At 39.0% G+C, this 19246-nt stretch overlaps 3 protein-coding genes across 3 annotated transcripts; all 3 read left to right on the forward strand.

The window, feature by feature from the left end:
• Nucleotides 1–2538: 2538 nt before the first annotated feature.
• On the forward strand, nt 2539–5579 carry PCOAH_00006280 (SICA antigen; the record flags this gene model as incomplete). Its single annotated transcript, XM_020057438.1, has 7 exons — nt 2539–2555; nt 2864–3044; nt 3194–3704; nt 3830–4065; nt 4174–5059; nt 5172–5187; nt 5456–5579. The coding sequence occupies 7 exons, from the start codon at nt 2539–2541 to the stop codon at nt 5577–5579; spliced, it is 1971 nt and encodes a 656-aa protein (XP_019913319.1).
• An 86-nt stretch (nt 5580–5665) lies between these two features.
• On the forward strand, nt 5666–5872 carry PCOAH_00006290 (SICA antigen; the record flags this gene model as incomplete). Its single annotated transcript, XM_020057439.1, has 1 exon — nt 5666–5872. One exon carries the CDS (start codon nt 5666–5668, stop codon nt 5870–5872), a length of 207 nt encoding a protein of 68 aa, XP_019913198.1.
• Nucleotides 5873–13443: 7571 nt separating this feature from the next.
• PCOAH_00006300 (SICA antigen) lies at nt 13444–17865 on the forward strand (the record flags this gene model as incomplete). Its single annotated transcript, XM_020057440.1, has 7 exons — nt 13444–13545; nt 14098–14785; nt 15044–15132; nt 15278–15800; nt 15951–16057; nt 16231–17016; nt 17467–17865. The coding sequence occupies 7 exons, from the start codon at nt 13444–13446 to the stop codon at nt 17863–17865; spliced, it is 2694 nt and encodes an 897-aa protein (XP_019913196.1).
• Nucleotides 17866–19246: the final 1381 nt, after the last annotated feature.

The following is a 19246-nucleotide window of genomic DNA, read 5'->3' on the forward strand; positions in this document are numbered from 1 at the left end:
CCTAAACCCTGAACCCTGAACCCTAAACCCCGAACACTGAAACACGAACCCTAAACCCTGAACCCTGAACCCTAAACCCTGAACCCTGAACCCTAAACCCTAAACCCTAAACCCTAGAATAGAACTAAAAACCATGTCACTCTTGATTCAAATTACCACATAACTTTGGCATTAATTAGTATTATGTACATTCTAATAGTAAATTCATTTTCATTTTAAAATATATTTGTACATACACACTCAAAAAAGAAGCAAACAAAAAAAGAAAAAAAGAAGAAAAAGCAGCACAATGATGGCATCTTCTGTGAAGCTGTTCATACTCACCTGTACCCTATTCTTGTGGACGCAATACCCCAACTGCGTACGACAAAAACTAATTAATTTCTAAAATCTGCGCATATATTTATTATAAATGAACTTCTATTTTTTTTCTTACTAAAAATGGAAGTAAAAAAAAGAAGAGAAAAAAAAAAAAAATTTCACCACCCTAACAACCCTTCCTTCCACCATCCACCTAACCACCCTTCTCTTCCTTATCTCCTTTTTTTTTGTTTTAGGTGACTGCTGTAAGCACATCATCCAAGGGTGTAGAAACGCAAAAAGAGAAAAGCACCCCCTTTGGCCCGACCACCAAAGGGGGTGGTGTAAAAACACAATTAAAACAAGAAAGTGGTGTAAGAACATCACTAAAATCCAAGTGGAGTGATGATGATGCTACATCAAACAACAACAACGATGACGTCGTCCCTTTAAGGACGGAAAGAATAGACGCTTTCTTTGATCAGAACGATAAAAAATTATTTAACGATAAAAAGTTATTTCACCGACTCCATGCAACAAGAATTGGCAATAAGGGCAAAAATGGACGCCCCCAAATGGATAATGATGGTGCTTCCTATCACCCCTTTTGGAAGAACCGTCGCCACTGCGGTGCAATAGACTGCTCTTTGGACATCAGTTCCTCTATGGATAGAAGTTCCTCCATGGAAAGCAGTTCCCCCATGGATAGCACTTTCTCCATGGACAGCAGTTCCATGGACAATTCTGTGGATAGGAGTTCTACGGACAGCCTCTTTGAGGAGCGAAGTGATGGCCACTATCAAACACCATATATAAAAAATGGAACACAGAATGGAAGAAGAATAGGGGTATTCCCACCCATGAACATTCGACCTAGAGGATTTTTTAATAAACTATTGTATGCTATAAAAAGAAAATTATGGACAAGAAAAGGGGAAGCATTCCTGTCACCGTTCTTGTCATCACCTCTCGTATTGATAATTTCTGTGTTATATTTTTTCGCTTTGTGTTGTATCGGTGTAATTGTGGTTCTTTCTATAGGTGGTCCACCACCACCATACTCGTGGCCTCTTTGTTGTTTTGCCATTGTTGCCTTTATGGTATGTATTTTTTTGAGCGTAAAATTAGGTACGAATTGGAACGCTTAAGGAACCGTACCAAACTGTACCAAACCGAACCAAGCCGTTTTGGAGGAACCGTTACGAACCGTTTGGAAACCTCTTCGGAGGAACTGTTGTTTGGGATGAAGGAGAACCTTTGTTTGGGGTGGAAGGAAGGTTATTATGTGGTAGGTGGGTTGTTAGGAGTGGTAGGGTGGTAGGTGCAAGGAAGGTTGTTAGAGGTGTCAGAAGGAAGGTTGTGTTATGTGGGTGGTAGGAGGGTTGTTTGGGAGCTAGGGTGGTGGATGGGTTGTTAGGTGGTAGGTGGAAGGAAGGTTGTTAGATGGGTGGTGCAAGGAAGTTTGTTAGGGGTGTTGTAGGGAAGGTTGTGTTAGGTGGTTGGTGGAAGGAAGGAAGGTTTAGGGTGTAAAGAAGGAAGGTCAGTTCCTTTAGGGAGAAAATAAAAAAAAAAAAAAAAAAGTGTGTTGAAGAAGGTGTGCAGAGGGGTGCAGGTATGCATTTTAGGGTGAAGGGAAGGTTGCTCTTTTTTTTTTTTAAAGAAGAAAAAATTAAAAAATGTATAAAAAAAAATAAAAGAAAAAAAGAAGAAAAAAAAAAAAGAAGAAAAAAAAAAAAAAAAAAAAAAGGAAGGGAGGGAAGTGTGGAGGGAGGTGCACTTAGGGGTAGTATGTGGGTGGAAGGTGTAAAGAAGGAAGGTGGTGTTAGATTGTTATGTGGTGGAAGGATGATTCTTAGGGTGGAGTGAGGAAGGGAAGGTTGCTGGGGTGGAGGGAGGAAGGGAAGGTACTTCCTTAGGGAAGGAATGTTGTTAGGGGTTTTGGGGGTGGTAGGTGGTTTGAAGGGGTCTTAGGGGTGGAAGGAAGGTTGCTTTTTCTTCCTTTAGGAAGAAGAAGAACAAGAAGAAGAAAAAAAAAAAAAAAAAAAAAACAAGGAAAAAAAAAAAGTATTCTCAGAAGAAAAGGACGTAAGGAATGAATGTATGTGTACGTTCTGTTGTACACACTATGTGTAGATACTTAGTGAAATACTATTTTCCATTTAGGAAGTAACGATTCCATTGTTAATAAATAGTGTGGTAGAAAAAAGAAAAAAATGGCTCCGCCGAAGACTAGTGAATATGAACATCCTTCTAAGGTAGAGGAGGAAGTGGGGGATGATGTTGCATATGGTGCGCCTCGTGCACGTAGTGCGGAAGGAGCAACAAACAATGAAGCTAACAAAGTTCGTCGACGTAAGAAGAGAGAATATCTATTAACTATCAATTCAGAACCCGGAGTACAAATAGCGGAGGTTCCCGGTGACGGGTATAGATACGACTATGGTTACTTATATATATGTAATATATATATATACTTTAAAAAAGTAGTGGAACCACGGTAAAAAAAAAAATTATTCTCTCTCACTCTCATTCTCTATGTGTTCTTTTTTTCCCCTTCCTATAGGTCAAATGCAGAAAGTGGTGTAATTCTGACAGTGGATGGAGATCGACTTCTTCCACGCACACCATCAGCTCCTACAGGTGGTGCCACCACCTGCAACACTGATTTACACACACGCTTAAAGACTGTCACGGAGAAATGGTTTCAACTCAGGGGTAAGAAGAAAACACAGGAGCAGGACTTGGTAAGTAGTACTATTAATCACTGTAATTTATTGATACTTCCCTGGGGTTGTATGTCTTATTTGTGTGAACAAAGAGTGGATGGAACTTGGTTTTATGTGCTCACGGAGTGCCCATATATATGCTCTTCCTTTTCTTCTTATATGGGCAGACGGCCTTTTGGAAGGACGTCGAAAATGTACTCGGAAAATTAGCTAAGGCTCTAACAGCTACTGAAGAACCAAACAATAATCTGTGCAACAATAGTGCTGGGAAGCAAAGTCGTACACTAACTGAAAGCGAAAAGACTGCATGTAAGAACATTGCTAAAGGGTTGAAAGGTATATACGGTATTCAGCTTACAAAGTCAGATAAGCAGCAGCACCCTGTTGAGAACCAAAAATTTGAGCAAACAATAGGTTGTCTCATGTTAAATTTGTACGCTCAGGAAATAAAGAAAAAGTGTCCCATCATGGGGGAAACTGTTCAACAAGCTTTTCCTATCCATGAGAAGCTTCACAAAACTGCATGCGCAGATAAGGTCAATAATTGTGTTCAATGTGAGTGGGACGAATGTGCAAATTATACTCTTAAAGAAGGAGTGGACCTGAGAACAAAATTGAAAGCAATGCTCCTGGAGAATAAGGACATAAAAAAAACAATGTCTACAATAAGTGATTCATGTAAGCAAAGTAGCACAACACCATCCTAACAACACCACCACACTATCACCAACACCACACTAACAACCCACCTACCACCTAACAACCCACCTACCACCACCACTAACAACCTTCTTTCCTTACAGCCGCTATTGGGGGATGGTTCACACTATTTTCGAACGATGTGTCTAGAGATGACAAAAAGAACTATGAAGAATTGGACCCTCTACTATCCTTATGTGGAGGGTTGAAAGAAGATCTTGGCGATGTCATGGAGAAGTATGAGGGTTTCTGTGAAGTTATGATAAGAAATATAATATTGACGACAGGCGTTCCAAAGCAATATAAAAACGAAAAGGGAAAAACATCATGTGAAAAGATCGTAAGGGGAATTCCTGTATGTGATTTATTAAAAGCATGGATGTATTATACGAGTATCTTCTGTGTCCCTAAAGATGTTATTGTATATGTCCTTAGCATTGTGCAACAGGTAAGGGAAATATTAAATAAGAATCAGAAGTATGTGGAATGTGCTTATGAGGATGCACTTAACATTCCTTATGGAGGCGGTACGGATGTGTTAGATGAAGCGTACCACCTATTTGGCACAAGTACGTTGTATCATAAAATAGAAGCATTAACTAACAAGAAAGCATGGTGCTTAGAGGCGCCTACGCGTCCAAAACTTGCACGGGATGATCTTGGAGTGGGTGATCGAATAATCAATGGTAATGACCACCTGAAGGAATTGAAAGAAGTTGTTGAGAATGTTACGGAAGTATTAAAAGAGGAGGAAGGAGGGGAAGGTGGGGTGTCTGAAACAAGTGAAGCGAAAGAGTCAGGCAAAGAAAAACCGGAGGAGGAGAAACCATCAGCGTCTGACGTCACTGATAAAAAAGAGGACCCAGGTAAGGTTACAATATCTTCTAAGGTGGCAACTCCCACTAGATCGGAATGTGGAAGTGGGCAAGCAGCTAGTCCAGAGAAAGCATTTTCATGTGCTGAAATGCTCGCTGGGGAAAGCACTCAAATTGGTACTAGTACTAATAACCCAAGCGGTAACTGGAATAAGGACACAGGGATCATGCCATATGGGGGCGGGGCGGCGGAATGCCTGGTAGTACACCCGGTACTAGTGTTTATAAACACTTCTTTTACTTTCATCACTTTAGGTGCTGATGTCAAAGAGGAAAAGACTTCGGAGGAACCAGGTTCCCCAGGGGAAGATACCGTGACGAAGGTGGAACCATCAGAACAGGAACAGGCTGAGAATGCTGATGGGGGCGTTACTGAGCAAGTTCAGCCCGTTACACCTGCCCCAGCTCCTTCACCTGGTCATGCTAGTGCTGGAGGTGGAGGAGGCAGGGCAGGAGCAAGTAAAGCTGATTTAAAATCACCTAAGACTGCCAGACTTATTAACAAGATGGACCACCCCGTCCTTCCTTACGTCCCTCTTGCTCCTGCCTTGCTTGGTATTTCTGTTATGAGTTATTTACTTTGGAAGGTAAGAAAAGAAAAAATTAATATTAGAAGAAAGAGGAAAAAAAAAAAAAGGGTTCAGGATTTCACATTTAGGGTGTATAGAATTTAATATTTAAGGGTGTAGGAGACTTCTCATTTAACGTGCTGGATTTCGCATTTTAGGGTGTGTGTTTGTAGGATTTCGCATAGTACACTTGGGTTTGAAGTAGTAATTACTGTTGCGTGAACAAACGTTTCGCACCCCTATTTAAAAAGCATTTTCTCTCTTTTTTTTTTTCCTTTTTTTGTAGTACTTTGGCATGCTTCGTAAGACAAGAAAACGTTACAGAAGAGCTCATCAAGTACGTGGCCCAACCATACAAGAACAACTCCTTGACCATCTTGAGCAGGATGGTCCACATGAATATACCGTAGTAAAGGAACGCACACCTCGTTCAACGCCTATAAAAAGGAGGAAAAAACGGGTTCCTGGTCGTCGCCGTCGTGGTGTACGTCGCCGCATGATTATTGATATTCATTTAGAAGTCTTAGACGAATGTCAAAAAGGGGACCTGCATACGACGAAAGAAGAGTTTTTTGAAATATTGGTTCAGGAATTCATGGGAAGCAAATTTATGAAAGAAGAAAATGTTCCTAAGGAACAGGTTCCAAGTTCAGATTTCGGCTTTAGGGAGAAAGTCTTTGCTCCTAAGGAAGGTGTTTCCTGAGGGAACACGTTCCAAGTTGAGATTCCGGGTTTAGGGAGGAAGAGTTTCTTCCTAAGGATGAAGTTCCTGAGGTAAATGTTCCTATGGATGATGTTCCTAAGGAACAAGTTCCAAGTTCTAATTCCGGGTTTAGGGTGTAATAAATATATTTTTTCTTTTTTTTCGTTATTGCATGACAGTGTTTAGGTTCATGTGTAATTAGTATAAGCCGGGAAAAAAAAAATTTTCCACTTCATTTTGATTTGTTTTGGTAAAATTTTTTTTATTGAGGATCCAAAATATGTTAATTTTTTTGGTTATTGTTTTCTATGTTTATAATATTTTTTTTGGTTTTAATAGTTTTCTACTCCCTAATTCCAATTATGGACATTTGAAAAGTGGTTTCAAAAATTGTGCGTGAGGATTCGAGCGAAGGTTCCCGCGAGAATTCTCACGCTCCTTTGTACAGTTATTCATACATACGAATGAAAAGGTAAGAGAAGGAAAGAAGGAATAAGATGGAATAAAAAAGAAAGAAGTAAAGAAAGGAAGAAGGAAGGAAAGAAGGAATAAGGAAGGAAAGAAGGAATAAGGAAGGAAAAAGAAGGAATAAGGAAGGAAAAAGAAGGAAGTGTCTCTTTTTATTGTTTCTTACATAGCATATAAGCTTTATAATGGTCATTTATGCGTCCCCCCTCTTGAGGGAGCGGGCACACACTCATTCCACATTCCAAATGAATGTTACATTCCACACAATGTGTTACACAACGGTGGTGTTACATCCGACTGTAACCTACATTCGTTCTTTGATGATGACCTGGTGTACTATTATTATTTCCATTTGTTCCTGCTCCTGTTCTTGTCTTCCCTCCCCTGGTAGGCTGTCTTCTGTTGTATGCACCAGAGCATAGTGTGGAATTTCCTGTTGGACCTATTGTGGAAGTATCCGTTGAATCGTATGTTGAATAATTCTCTGTTAGAGTATCAAAGTCCCTTTCAATTGTTGTTCTTTTCCTTCTCCTATTTCTTCCTGCACTGCTTCCAGAATGGTTACTGAACCAAGAAGACCATGGTTTATACTAAAGCGAAGGAAGGTTGTTAAGCGTGTAGGTTGTTAGGGGTGGTAGTTGGAAGGAAGGAGGTCTAAGGAGGAGGAAGGAAGGGGTCTAAGGATATAAGGAAGGTTCTAAGGAATAGAAAGTAATGGGTCTAAGAAAGGAAAGGAAAGAAGGAATAAGAAGGAAAGAAAGGAAAGAGGGAATAAGAAGGAAAGAATGAAAGAAGGAATAAGATAGAATAAAAAAAGGAGGAAAGAAGGAATGAAGGAATAAGAAGGAAGGATGTTAGGGCTGGTAAGGGGTGGAAGGAAGGATGTCTAAGGAAGGAAAGGGTCTAAAAAAGGAATGAAAGGGGTCCAAGGAAAGAAGAATAGGTCTAAGGAGGGAAGCAAGGGGTCTAAAGTATGAAGGGAAGGAAGGGGGCGAAGGAAGGAAGCAGGAGGAGGGAATGGGACGGAAAAGAAGGGATGAAGCAAAGAGAGTGAAGAAATAGGTGTGAAGGAAGGGCGTGTTAGAAGGAGTGGGTTAGAAGGAAGGAATATCTCAGGAAGGAAAGGAATGTCTAAGGACGAGTGAAGGAAGGGTCTAAGGAAAGAAGGAAAGGAAAGCACCGAAGGGGTCTAAGGAGGAAACGAAGGAAGGGTCTAAGGAAGGGGGTCTAAGGAGGAGGAAGGAAAGGGAAGGGTCTAAGGGAGGAAGGGATCTATGGAAGGAAGTGTTCTATGGAAGTAAGGATGTCTAAGGAGGAAAGGAAGGGTTTAAGGAGGAAGGAGGAACGAAGGGAGGGTCTACCATTATTTATATTTCACAACTATTGTTTTAGTTCCTACCTTATATGCGAGGAAAAGGAGTGGGGGTAATTCTAGTAGGGCTAAGGTACCAAAAGCAGAAGAAAGGGAAGAAGCAGCACTCGCTTTACTTACAGCTTCTTCTGCTGCAAGGGATGCTGCCTTTGCTGCTTGTTGTGCTGCTTCTTTTTCCTGTTCTGCCTGCTTTGTTTTCTGTTGTGCATCTTGTATGGCAAAATTTTTTGTACAGTAAGAATCTAACGCTTTTGCCATAACACAATAGAACTTGTATTTGTTATTATAGTCGTAACAATAGTCACCACCTTCAATATATGTTCTCCCTGCTATGCAACTTTGTCCCGCAGAATCACATGCTGTGGAAACTTCACTCAAGTACTTTGACCAGTTCCCATTACAATCCGTCCAACTGTTCAGTAACATCTTATTTATCTTCTCATGTTCGTAATAATATTCATATACTCTTTTCATTTGGCTGACTACTGTTTTGTTAACATCGCTGTATTTAATTCTACATTTGTCCAAATGAACATCTGTCAGCGTAGTGTGAATTGCAGTCAGAAGTTCTGAAAATGTATGATTATTGCTTAAATACTTCCCATATGTATCTCCTAACCAAAAATAAAAGAAGAGACAAGGTTCTTTATTTTCGTAGTTTGATTGCTCATTCTGCTGGCATGCGTAACAATAAGCCTTTGCGATTTTCTCCGCGTCTATAATAATTTTCTCACATCCCTGGAATTTAGTGTTTAATTGAGCCTTTAATTTTTGAGGGTCGGCCTTAGTGCCAGTGCAGTTCTGCGTACCACTGTCAAAGTTATTGTAGAACTTGCTGTATGAAGTTAACTGATTTAAAAATTGATCCTGCGAAAATGTAAATGGTAGAAAAGAAGTGGTATATATATATAATTATATATGTCTGTATATACATATATATATATATATTCCACACGTTATTCAAATACTCCTTTTAAATTAAGGAAGTAATAAAGGGCCTTACGTCAGCCATTTTGTTTACACGAACTCTTGTTTATATTCTTCCTTAAGAATTGTTCACACAATTATGTAATAGCAAAGTATATGAGGTTTTTGTTTGTTTGTTCTATGATGATTGGATTGTAAGTGTAGGGGTGAATTTGGAAATTTTCATTTCTTGTTTCTTCAATAATAATAATAATAATATATATTCCTTAATTCCTTGAACAATAGTAATATACCACATACACAAATTTGTACATCAAAATCATTACACATGTACATTGGAGTCATTACATATGTACATTGTGGCCATTACATATGTGCATATATATAATTAAGGTAAAAAAATATATAAAGAATTAAGCCCAAAAGAAAAAAAAAAGTACTCCTCCTAATTTTTTTTTAATGCATATATATATATTGTATACAGTTCATCTATATTCATATGTGCAGTTCTTACATATATATGTATAAGGAGGAACGTTCCACCGCCCTTCCCCTTTCCTGGATGTGTATATTCATAAATATACTGTGAAGAGGGTAAATTTATATGAACTGAAATGAAAAAAAGCGTACGAAATATACATAGAATTTCCATTAATTATGCATACAAGGGAGAAATATATCCATCCTTATAGTATATGCTTGACAGTACATCCTCCACTCTTCCCTTTTGTTGATGTGATTGTTCAGTAATGATAAATTGTTTTTTTCTTCCTTTTTTTTTTTTTATATTTAACATTATTTTCCCCTCAAAAAAAAAAAAAAAAAAAAACGGGTAGTAATTTTTTAGTGTATACATGTATAAAAATCCCACTGTTAAAAATGTGCATAATAATTTGCTACTCCACCTCTCATTACAGCGTCAAAAGTAGTGTGGAATACTATGGAGAGTGTGAGGGAGGGGTGTAACATTCTCTTTTTTTTTTTTTCTCATAAAAGGGAATAGGATTATTAAGGATGTTATCATCATAAATTGTATAGAATAGAACTAAAAACCATGTTCCTCTTATTTCAAATTATCACATAACTTTGGCATTAATTAGTATTATGTACATTTTTATTACTTCCTTCATTTTAAAAATATATATTTGTACACACACACTTAGAAAAGGAAGTAAACAAAGAAGAAGTAAAAACAGCAAAGTGATGGCACCCTCGGCGAAAGCTCTCTTATTTAGTTTATTACTTTGCCTTTGGCAATATAATTACTACGTAAGATAATAAGAACTACAATATTGTAATTCGCACATGCATTCATTATAACTAACTTGTATCCTCCTTATTAAAAATGGAAAAGAAGAAAAGGAAAAGAGAAAAAAAAAAATTTTCCACCCCTAACAAGCTTCCTTCCACCAACCATTACCCTAACAAGCTTCCTTCCACCAACCATTACCCTAACAAGCTTCCTTCCACCTACCACCACCCCTAACAACCTTCCTTACCCCCTTCTTTTTTTTTAGGTGACTGCCATAAGCACATCATCCAAGGGTGTCGAAACTGAACACAAGAGAATTAGTACCCCCTTTGGCACCACTACCCCTGGTACGGGTGTAAGAACACTAAAATCCAAGTTGATTGATGATGATGGTACATCAAACAACAACAACAACGATGACTTCGTCCCTTTACAGAAGGAACGAATAGACGCTTTCTTTGATCAGAACGATAAAAAATTATTTAACGATAAAAAGTTATTTCACCGACTCCATGCAACAAGAATTGGCAATAAGGGCAAAAATGGACGCCCCCAAATGGATAATGATGGTGCTTCCTATCACCCCTTTTGGAAGAACCGTCGCCACTGCGGTCCAATAGATCGCTCCATGGATAGCAGTTCCATGGACAGCACTTGCTCCATGGAAAGTTTTACTTCCCTATCAACAAACAACAGCAGGAGCAGCCCTTGCTGCTCCATGGATATCGGTTCTATGGAAAGTGTTCATTCACTGTCCACAAGATGCAGTTCCATGTGTAGCCGTTGCTGCTCTATGGATAGCAGTTCCTCCCTGGACAGCACTTCTTCCATGGACAGCAATTCCTCCATGGAAATCGGTTCTATGGAAAGCACTTGCTCCATGGACAGCAGTTCCTCCATGGAGAGCCTCCTTGAGGAGCGAAGTGATGACTATCATTATGATGATTATTCAACAACACCATATAGAAGAAATAAAGTTCAACATGAAGCAAGAATAGGGGTATTTCGACCATGGGAATTCCAACCCATGGAATTTCGACCTAAGGAATTTTTTAAGAAATTGTTATATCCTATAAAAAGAAGATTATGGACAAGAAAAGTGGGAGCATTCCTCTCACCGTTCTTGTTATCACCTCTGGTATTGGCCATTTCCGTGTTATATCTTTTAGCTTTGTGTTGTGTTGGTTTAATTGTTGCACTTTCTATAGGCAATCCACCACCACCATATTCGTGGACGGCAAGTGATTTTTCCATTGTTGCTTTTATGGTATGTATTTTTTTGAGTGTAAAATTAGGTACGAATTGGAACGCTTAAGGAACCGTACCAAACTGTACCAAACCGAACCAAGCCGTTTTGGAGGAACCGTTACGAACCGTTTGGAAACCTCTTCGGAGGAACTGTTGTTTGGGATGAAGGAGAACCTTTGTTTGGGGTGGAAGGAAGGTTATTATGTGGTAGGTGGGTTGTTAGGAGTGGTAGGGTGGTAGGTGCAAGGAAGGTTGTTAGAGGTGTCAGAAGGAAGGTTGTGTTATGTGGGTGGTAGGAGGGTTGTTTGGGAGCTAGGGTGGTGGATGGGTTGTTAGGTGGTAGGTGGAAGGAAGGTTGTTAGATGGGTGGTGCAAGGAAGTTTGTTAGGGTGGTGGTGGTAGGGTGGAAGGAAGGGTTGTTAGGGTGGTGGAAGAGTGGAAGAAACGTTGTTAGGTGATAGTTGGGTAGTTAGGTGGTTGGTGGAAGGAAGTTTGTTAGGCGTGGTGGTTGGCGGAAGGTTGCTGATTTTTTTTTAAAGAAGAAAAGAAAAGGAAAGGTATATGAAATAGAAGAAAAAGAAAAAAAAAAAAAAAAAAGGAAGGGAGGGAGGAAAGTGTGTAGGGGGATGCTGTTCTTAGGGGTGGAAAGAAGGAAGTATGCTTAGAGGAAAGTATGTAGGATGATGCACCTGAGTGGAGTGTTAGGGTGGGTTGAATGTGGAAGTAATCGTCTTAGGGAGGGAAGGAAGGATGAAGGGAACGAAGGAGAAGAAAGGTTGTTAGGGGTGGAAAGAAGGATGTATCTTGATAGAAGTATCCAGGAAGGTGCACCTAAGGAGGAGTGTTAAGGTGCAGGGAAGGAAGGTCAATTTCTTTTAGGAGAACAAAAAAAAAAAAAAAAAAAAATTTGAAGGGAGGAAGATGTGCAGGATGATGCACATAGAGTGAAGTGTCGATGGAAGTGTGAAAGATAGTGCACATGGGGGTAGTAGGTGTAAGGATGATTTGAAGAAAGGAAGGTTGTTAGGGGTGTTTGGTGTAAGGATGATTTGAAGAAAGGAAGGTTGTTAGGGGTGTTTGGTGTAAGGATGATTTGAAGAAAGGAAGGTTGTTAGGGGTGTTTGGTGTAAGGAAGATCATTTCCTTTAGATAGGAAAAAAAAAAAAAAAAAAAAAAAAAGGGGAGGGAGGAAAGTGTGTAGGGGGGGTGTAGTTTTTAGGGGCAAGAGTAAGGTTCTTAGGCGTGGAAGGAAGAAGGTAAGATTGTTAGGGGGTGGAAGGTGGTAAGTGTGCAGGGAGGTCCAATTCTTGGGGTAGGAGTAAGGTTCTTTTAGGGGTGGTTGGTGGAAGGAAGGTTGCTTTCTCCTCCATTTTTTTGCAAAAAGGAGAAAAGGAGTAGAAGAAAAAAAAAAGGAAGAAAAAAAAAAAGGAAGACAAAAAAAAAAGGAAAAATAAAAAAATAGAAAGGAGGAAAGAAAGAAAGAAAAAAAAAAAAAGAAGGGGGGAAAGTGTTCACGATGGTGCACTTGGGGGTAGTAGGTGGAGGGTAGGTTCCTAGGGGTGTTGGAATAAGTGTGTGTTAGGGGTGTGGTGGTAAGTTATAGGGGTGCAAGGGAGGTTCTTAGGGGTATTAGAATGAATGCTTATGGCTGTTAAGTTTTAGGGTGTGAGGGGTGGTAGAATGAAAGGGTTAAGTGTATTAGAATGATGGTTTAAGGATGGAAGGAAGGGTGTAAGCGTGGTGAAACAAAGTTTGTTACAGGTGGAAGGAAGGGAGTAAGGGGTGCAAATATATGTGCTACGGCTGGAAGGAAGGTGCTCAAATTTTTTTTTTTAACGAAAATAGAAAAGAAGAATAGGAAAGGAAAAAAAAGAGGTGTTCAAATGTTCCTTTTTTTTCTTCTTTTTGGAAAGAAGTGTAAAGCATATGTTAAGGAGGAGGATTTACGTCTTCTTTCAAATAAGAAGCGATAAAAGGAAAAGAAAAGGAAAATAAAATAAAATAAAATAAAATAAGGAGTGTGTAAGTATATTCTTCTTTTTTTCTTTTTTTTAAAAGGGAATACAGGAATTAAGAGACCTAAACGAAGAGAATGAAATAGAAGGAAAAAAATTACACAGGAAGAAATTAAAAAAACATAAATAACAAAGTAAATGACCCAATCTACAACACCTCCAACCAAATCCCAATCAACAGGTAAGACTAATTATAAGGTTGATTGTAATAGCGATTGTTTGAATGAAAAAGGAATAAAAAAATTACGAACGCTGTTTCCATCATCCTCATCATCATCTTTCGAAAAACATGAACTACCCATATCTTCTACTTCCATTCCTGCAGGCACGCACCACTGAATTAGGCGAGAAAATGGTCGATAAGGTGGACGCATTTTTTAGGAGAAAATGGGTAAATGTCATATGATTTATAATTTTTAAGGGGGGGAAAAAAGGGGGGGGAAGACAAATAGGAAATTGTACTTTTTGTACATGCAATTTATATCCGAAATCAGTACATTCCACTGCATATAGAAAGTAGTAGTGATGGTTGTTGGGGGTAGTAGGTGGAAGGAAGGTTGTTCTGGGTAGCAGGTAGAAGGAAGGTTTTTATGGGTGGCAGGTAGGTGGAAGGTTGTTAGGTGGGTGGATGGAAGGAATGTTGTTAAGGCTGATAGAAGGAAGGTTGTGTTAGGGGTTGTTGGTGGTAGGAAGGTTGTTAGGGTGGTGGTTGGTGGAAGGAAGGTTGTTAGGGTGGTAGGTGTGGAAGGAATGTTGTTAGGGGTGGTAGGTGTGGAAGGAATGTTGTTAGGGGTGGTAGATGGAAAGAAGATTGTTAGCGTGGTGTTAGGTGGAAGGAAGGTTGTGTTAGGGGTGGTTGGTGGAAAGAAGGGTTGTTATACATAAGTATATATATAAAAAGGGGATATGTACACATGTCCTCCTTTTTCATTCCTATTTTTAGAAAGTAAGTAAGGAGCAAGTGTATGGTCTATTTAATGAATTCAACAAGCCATTAAATGACCGGGACGATGAGAGTAAAATTTTCACAGTTGTTTGCGATGACGTTGTAGGAGGTCACGGTGTCACGGACGAAGGCCTTCACAAATGTTTTTGTAAGGCTCTTATAGGGAATTTAGGTACACTAAGAAACAACAGCAGCACGTATAAATTGAATGGTGAAACGAAAAATTTAAGTGCTATTGAGAAGAAAACACGATGTGATCTATTAAACTTATGGTTATTCTTATATGTGTTGAAATATAACATGCAAAAGAATGATATTCTGTATGCATTCACGGCAATGAGTAATTTGAAAGATTTTTTTTTTATGGAATCTGAGGATTGTACATATGACGGTACGTTCACCGTGAACGAAAAAGAGGACGGAGATGGCATTTTCGGGGAAATTTGTAGATGGTTTATGAAACAGGGTATTATAAGCAGAATGGAGGCAATAAATAACAGGACTGCATGTAATAAAGTCAGCAGGTCGGAAAACAAGGATAGTACCTTTCCGCAGAAGACACCGGAAAAAAAAAGTCCCAAAGCGCAGGATATAGCTGATAAAGTTGTCCAAAAAATAGAGGAGTTGCGTCCCATATTTAAGAAAATTGAGGAGGAATTAGCACAACAACCACCGCCAGAACCAGGTAAATCCTATCAAGGGATTACTCTTATAACCAAATAAATAGGGAACAACAAAAGGGAAAGGTGTACACCAACAGCATCGCTGTAAGGAGGTTGTACCACCACCCACCTAACAATTACCTACCACAAGGGGTGGAGGGTGGATGGGTAACCATCCCATAATCCTTCCATCCCATGGTTAACCACCCTACCATGGTAACCATCCTATGGTGGCCCACACATATAACTCTATCTTCCACGTTCCATTCCTTTCCTTAAAGGTGATGACTGCACCAACAAGAAAACCTTATGTGAACGTGTTACTTGCGTAGCAAATAAATGGAAAACAGACAAGCAGAAGACGGATTACGTGAGAATTCTTATTTACAAATAGAACTTAAGCATACATAATATAGACATGGATGAACGTGTATATACTCATTAAGGGAAGAATAAATAATGATTCTGTTTAGGTAAATAAGTATAAGTGCATATATCCCCTTTCCTATTTGTAGAATGAGATGTGGGAAGATGTTGGAAAAAGGGTTCCTGATCTTTTCGAAGCTATATCAAAACCAACCCCCCATATAGACAACAATTATTGTTATGGCAACCAATGGAAAGGTCAAAATGTGACTTTCGAAGAAATAGAAGCATGCAGGCTTATTGTTAGGGGATTACACCATATATATAGCACTCAGACAGACGACGTAAAGCAGGACGAGAAGGCAAAGAATGAGCAAAGATTCAATGAAGCTATGGAATGTCTCTTGTTGAACGCATACGCAGAAGAACTAAAAAAAAAGGCACAGGAGAGAGGCAATTGTAAAGTAGATAAAGGCATAAAACATGCCTTCCAAAAAAGTAAAGACATTAAAAAGGACACATCTCCATGTAAAGGTGAAGGTGATATGTGTCAAGTGTGTCAGAAGGAAGAATATAGGAACTGTAAAATAAACGATCAAAACATAAAAGACAAATTGGATGAACTGCTCCAGAAGAAGGAAGGGGAAATAGAACAAACTCTAGAAGAACTATGTAAGGGAAAGTACGCCCACAGGGGTTGAAGTGTCTGCTCCAAAGGCGGCATTAGCACAAGGTGCAACACCACTATGTACCATCACATTCTACTACTACTCATACATTCCACTATTCCTTCATTTTGTGTTCATTCCTCCCTTTCTATAGGTAAAGACTGCAGGAAAGTTAACGACCTATGTAAACGTGCACAATGCGTGACAATTAATTGGTTTAGGGACAGATTAACTAATGGGGGGGAGGGAAGACAAAACTGGGTAAGAAGGGAACAATATATGGTCTATTGTAATTAAAGGCACCACACTAAGGAACAATGCACTTCATACATAATTAAAGAAAAAAATGGGAAAGAAACTTCCATTCAGCCCATCTATGTACATGGAGTATACATACATATATGTCCCGTTCCATCCCCCCTTTAATTCCTCAGTGTAGATTTTGGGATACGGACGTGAAGGGGGAACTGGAGAAACTCTCTAAGGCTATAATTAAAGAGGATAAAAGTGATGAACCCCTATGCAATAACATTAATGGAAAGAACACAGCAACTGAAGCAGAAAAAAAAGCATGTCAATACATCACGAGAGGCTTAGAGTATATATACGGAATTCGTGAACAGAAGGGACAGAATTACTTAAATCAGCAGAAAAATAACCCAATATTTTATCGAACTATTGGATGCGCCTTCCTCAATGTGTACGCAGATAGATTGCAGCAGCTGAAACCGTCTAAATGTAATGTGCAAAATGGCATAGATCACGCCTTTGAAAAAAGTAATGAAATTAAAGGAAAAACATCTCCATGTAATAGTGATAGTAAATGTTTTGTATGTACAAGGCATAAAGGTCTAAGTTGCACACTAAGCGTGGAGGATAAACTGTTGAATGAAAGACCAGGTCAAAATTGCGAAAAAGACAGAAAAAATATAAAAAATAAGTTGGATGATATGCTGGACAAAGATAATACAGGAATAAAGCAAACTTTGGATCATATAACTACTATTTGTAAACCCAAACCTGCCGCCCTTCCCCCAGCTCCTCCATCTGCTCCTTCTGAGGCTGAGGATGGACGAGGTGGCGAAGCAGGTGAAGCTGCTTTAAAAGCACCCAAGGCTGAACCACTTACTGACAAGAAAGGAATCAATCCCTTCCTTCCTTATTTCCCTCTTGCTCCTGCCACCATTGGAATCACTGTTATGAGTTATCTCCTTTGGAAGGTAAAAGAAGAAGGAAGAGAAAAAGGAAAAAAGAAAAAAAAGAAAAGGAAAAAAAAATTAATATTAGAAGAAAAAAAAATAAAACAAAATAAAGAAAAGTAGAAAAAAAAAATCGATACAAAAAAAAAAAAGGTGTATTAAAAAAAAAAAAAAAGAAGGAAAGAGTAAGTGGCTGTGAAGTTTCGCATTTATGGTGGTGGGTTATGATTTTAGAGTGTATGTAGGATTTCGCATTTTAGGGGTGTGTTTGTAGGATTTCACATTTTCGGGGGGTGTGTATGTAGGATTTCACACTTTAGGGCGTGTGTGTACAGGATTTCACACTTTAGGGCGTGTGTGTACAGGATTTCACATTTTAGGGTTTGAAGTAGTAATTACTGTGGTATGAGAACAACATTACACACCTCTATTAGTGAAACGTTTTTTCCCTGTTTTTTTTTTTTTTTTTAGTATTTTGGAATGCTTCGTAAGGCAAGAAAACGTTACAAAAGAGCTCCTAAAGCACTTGGTCCCTCCTTAGAACAGCAGATTCTGGACCATGTGGACCAACTTGGTCCGCGTGAATATTATTTAGTGAAGGAACGAAAACCTCGTTCTACGCCTATAAAAAGGAGGAAAAAACGAGGTGCTGGTCGTCGTGGTGGTGTACGTCGCCGCATGATTATTGATATCCATTTCGAAGTCTTAGACGAATGTCAAAAGGGGGACACCAAACTGGTCCCGGAAGACTTTTTTGAAATTTTGGTTCAAGAATTTATGGGAAGCGAATTCATGAAAGAAGAAAATGTTCCTAAGGAACAGGTTCAAAGATCAGGTTCCGGGTTTAGGGAAGGAAGACTCTGTTCCTAAGGAAGTTGTTTCTTAGGGAACAGGTTGCAAGTTCCGATTCCGGGTTTAGGTAGGATGACTTTTTTCTTAAGGAAGAAGTTCCTAAGGAACAGATTCCAAGTTCAGATTCCGAGTTCAGGTTGCGGGTTTTAGGGTGTAGTAAATATATTTTTTTTTTTTTTTTTGTTTTGTAATTAAATTGTTTACATTGTTCATGTGTATTGAATATAAGCCGGAAAAAAAAAATTTTCTTCCCCACTTTATTTTAATTTGTTTGGTAAAAATTTTTTTTATTGCTGATTAAAAAAAATGCTTATTTATTTTGTTACGAAAATTTTGACTTTACAAATTTTTTTTGGTTTTTTTTAAAATACAAACACACTTTTTCGTAAGGATCAATACCTTTTTTTTTTTTTCTTTCGCGCCCTTCGCCGGGAGTACCTTCTTCCCTTATGTGCTTATTCAAACAAACACTTAGAAGGAAGGAAAAAGAAGGAAAGGAATGAATGAAGGAAAGAAGAAGGAAGTGTCTACTTTTTTTTTTTTTCTTACACTGCATATAAGCTTCATGATGGTCATTTATGCTTCTTACATTGTATGAACGCGCACTTATTTAGGTGTTCACACAAGGAAGGAACATTTCACATTCTAATGTGTTGTTACATGTTTTGATAACCTACCACCCCAAGACCTGGGCGTGCATTATTTGTTCTTACCCCGCTAGACTGTTTTATGTTGTACGCAGTAGGAGAACGTAGTGTGGTGGTATCTTCTATTGTGGAGTTATTTATTGTTGAATTATCCGTGGAATACTCAGTGAAAGTATCTTCTGGAGAAACATCAAAGTTCTGTCCAATTGTTCTTTTTTTTCTGCTCCTTCTTCCTCCATTTCCAGAAGTATGGTTACCAAACCAAGAAGTCCATGGTTTATACTAAAGGGAGGGAAGTTTGTGTTACAGGTGGAAGGTTGTTGGGTCGGTGGTAGGTGGGTTGTTAGGGCTGTTAGCATGAAGGATGGATTGCTAGGTGTGAAAGGAAGGTTTTGTTAGGGGTGGAAGGATGGTTGTTAGGGGTGGTAGGTGGAAAGACAGTTGTTCGGGGTGGAAGGAGGGTTGTTAGTGTGGCAGGTAGAAGGAATGTTGTTAGGTGGATGGTGGTAGGTGGTTTGTTAGGTGTGATTGGTGGAAGGAAGGTTATTAGGTGCAAGAAGTGGAAGAAAGGAAAGGTCTAAGGAGGAAGGAAAGGGGTCTAAGGAGTGAAGGAAACGAGGGTCTAAGGAAGGAAAGGGGTCTAAGGAGGAAGGAAAGGGGTCTAAGGAGGAAGGAAAGGAAAGTTCTAAGGAAGGAAAGAAGGAGGGTCTAAGGAAGGAAGGATTTATATTAATAGTATTGTTAAAATTTTC

Source organism: Plasmodium coatneyi, chromosome 4 (genome assembly GCF_001680005.1).
Source record: "Plasmodium coatneyi strain Hackeri chromosome 4, complete sequence".
Lineage (NCBI taxonomy): Eukaryota > Apicomplexa > Aconoidasida > Haemosporida > Plasmodiidae > Plasmodium > Plasmodium coatneyi.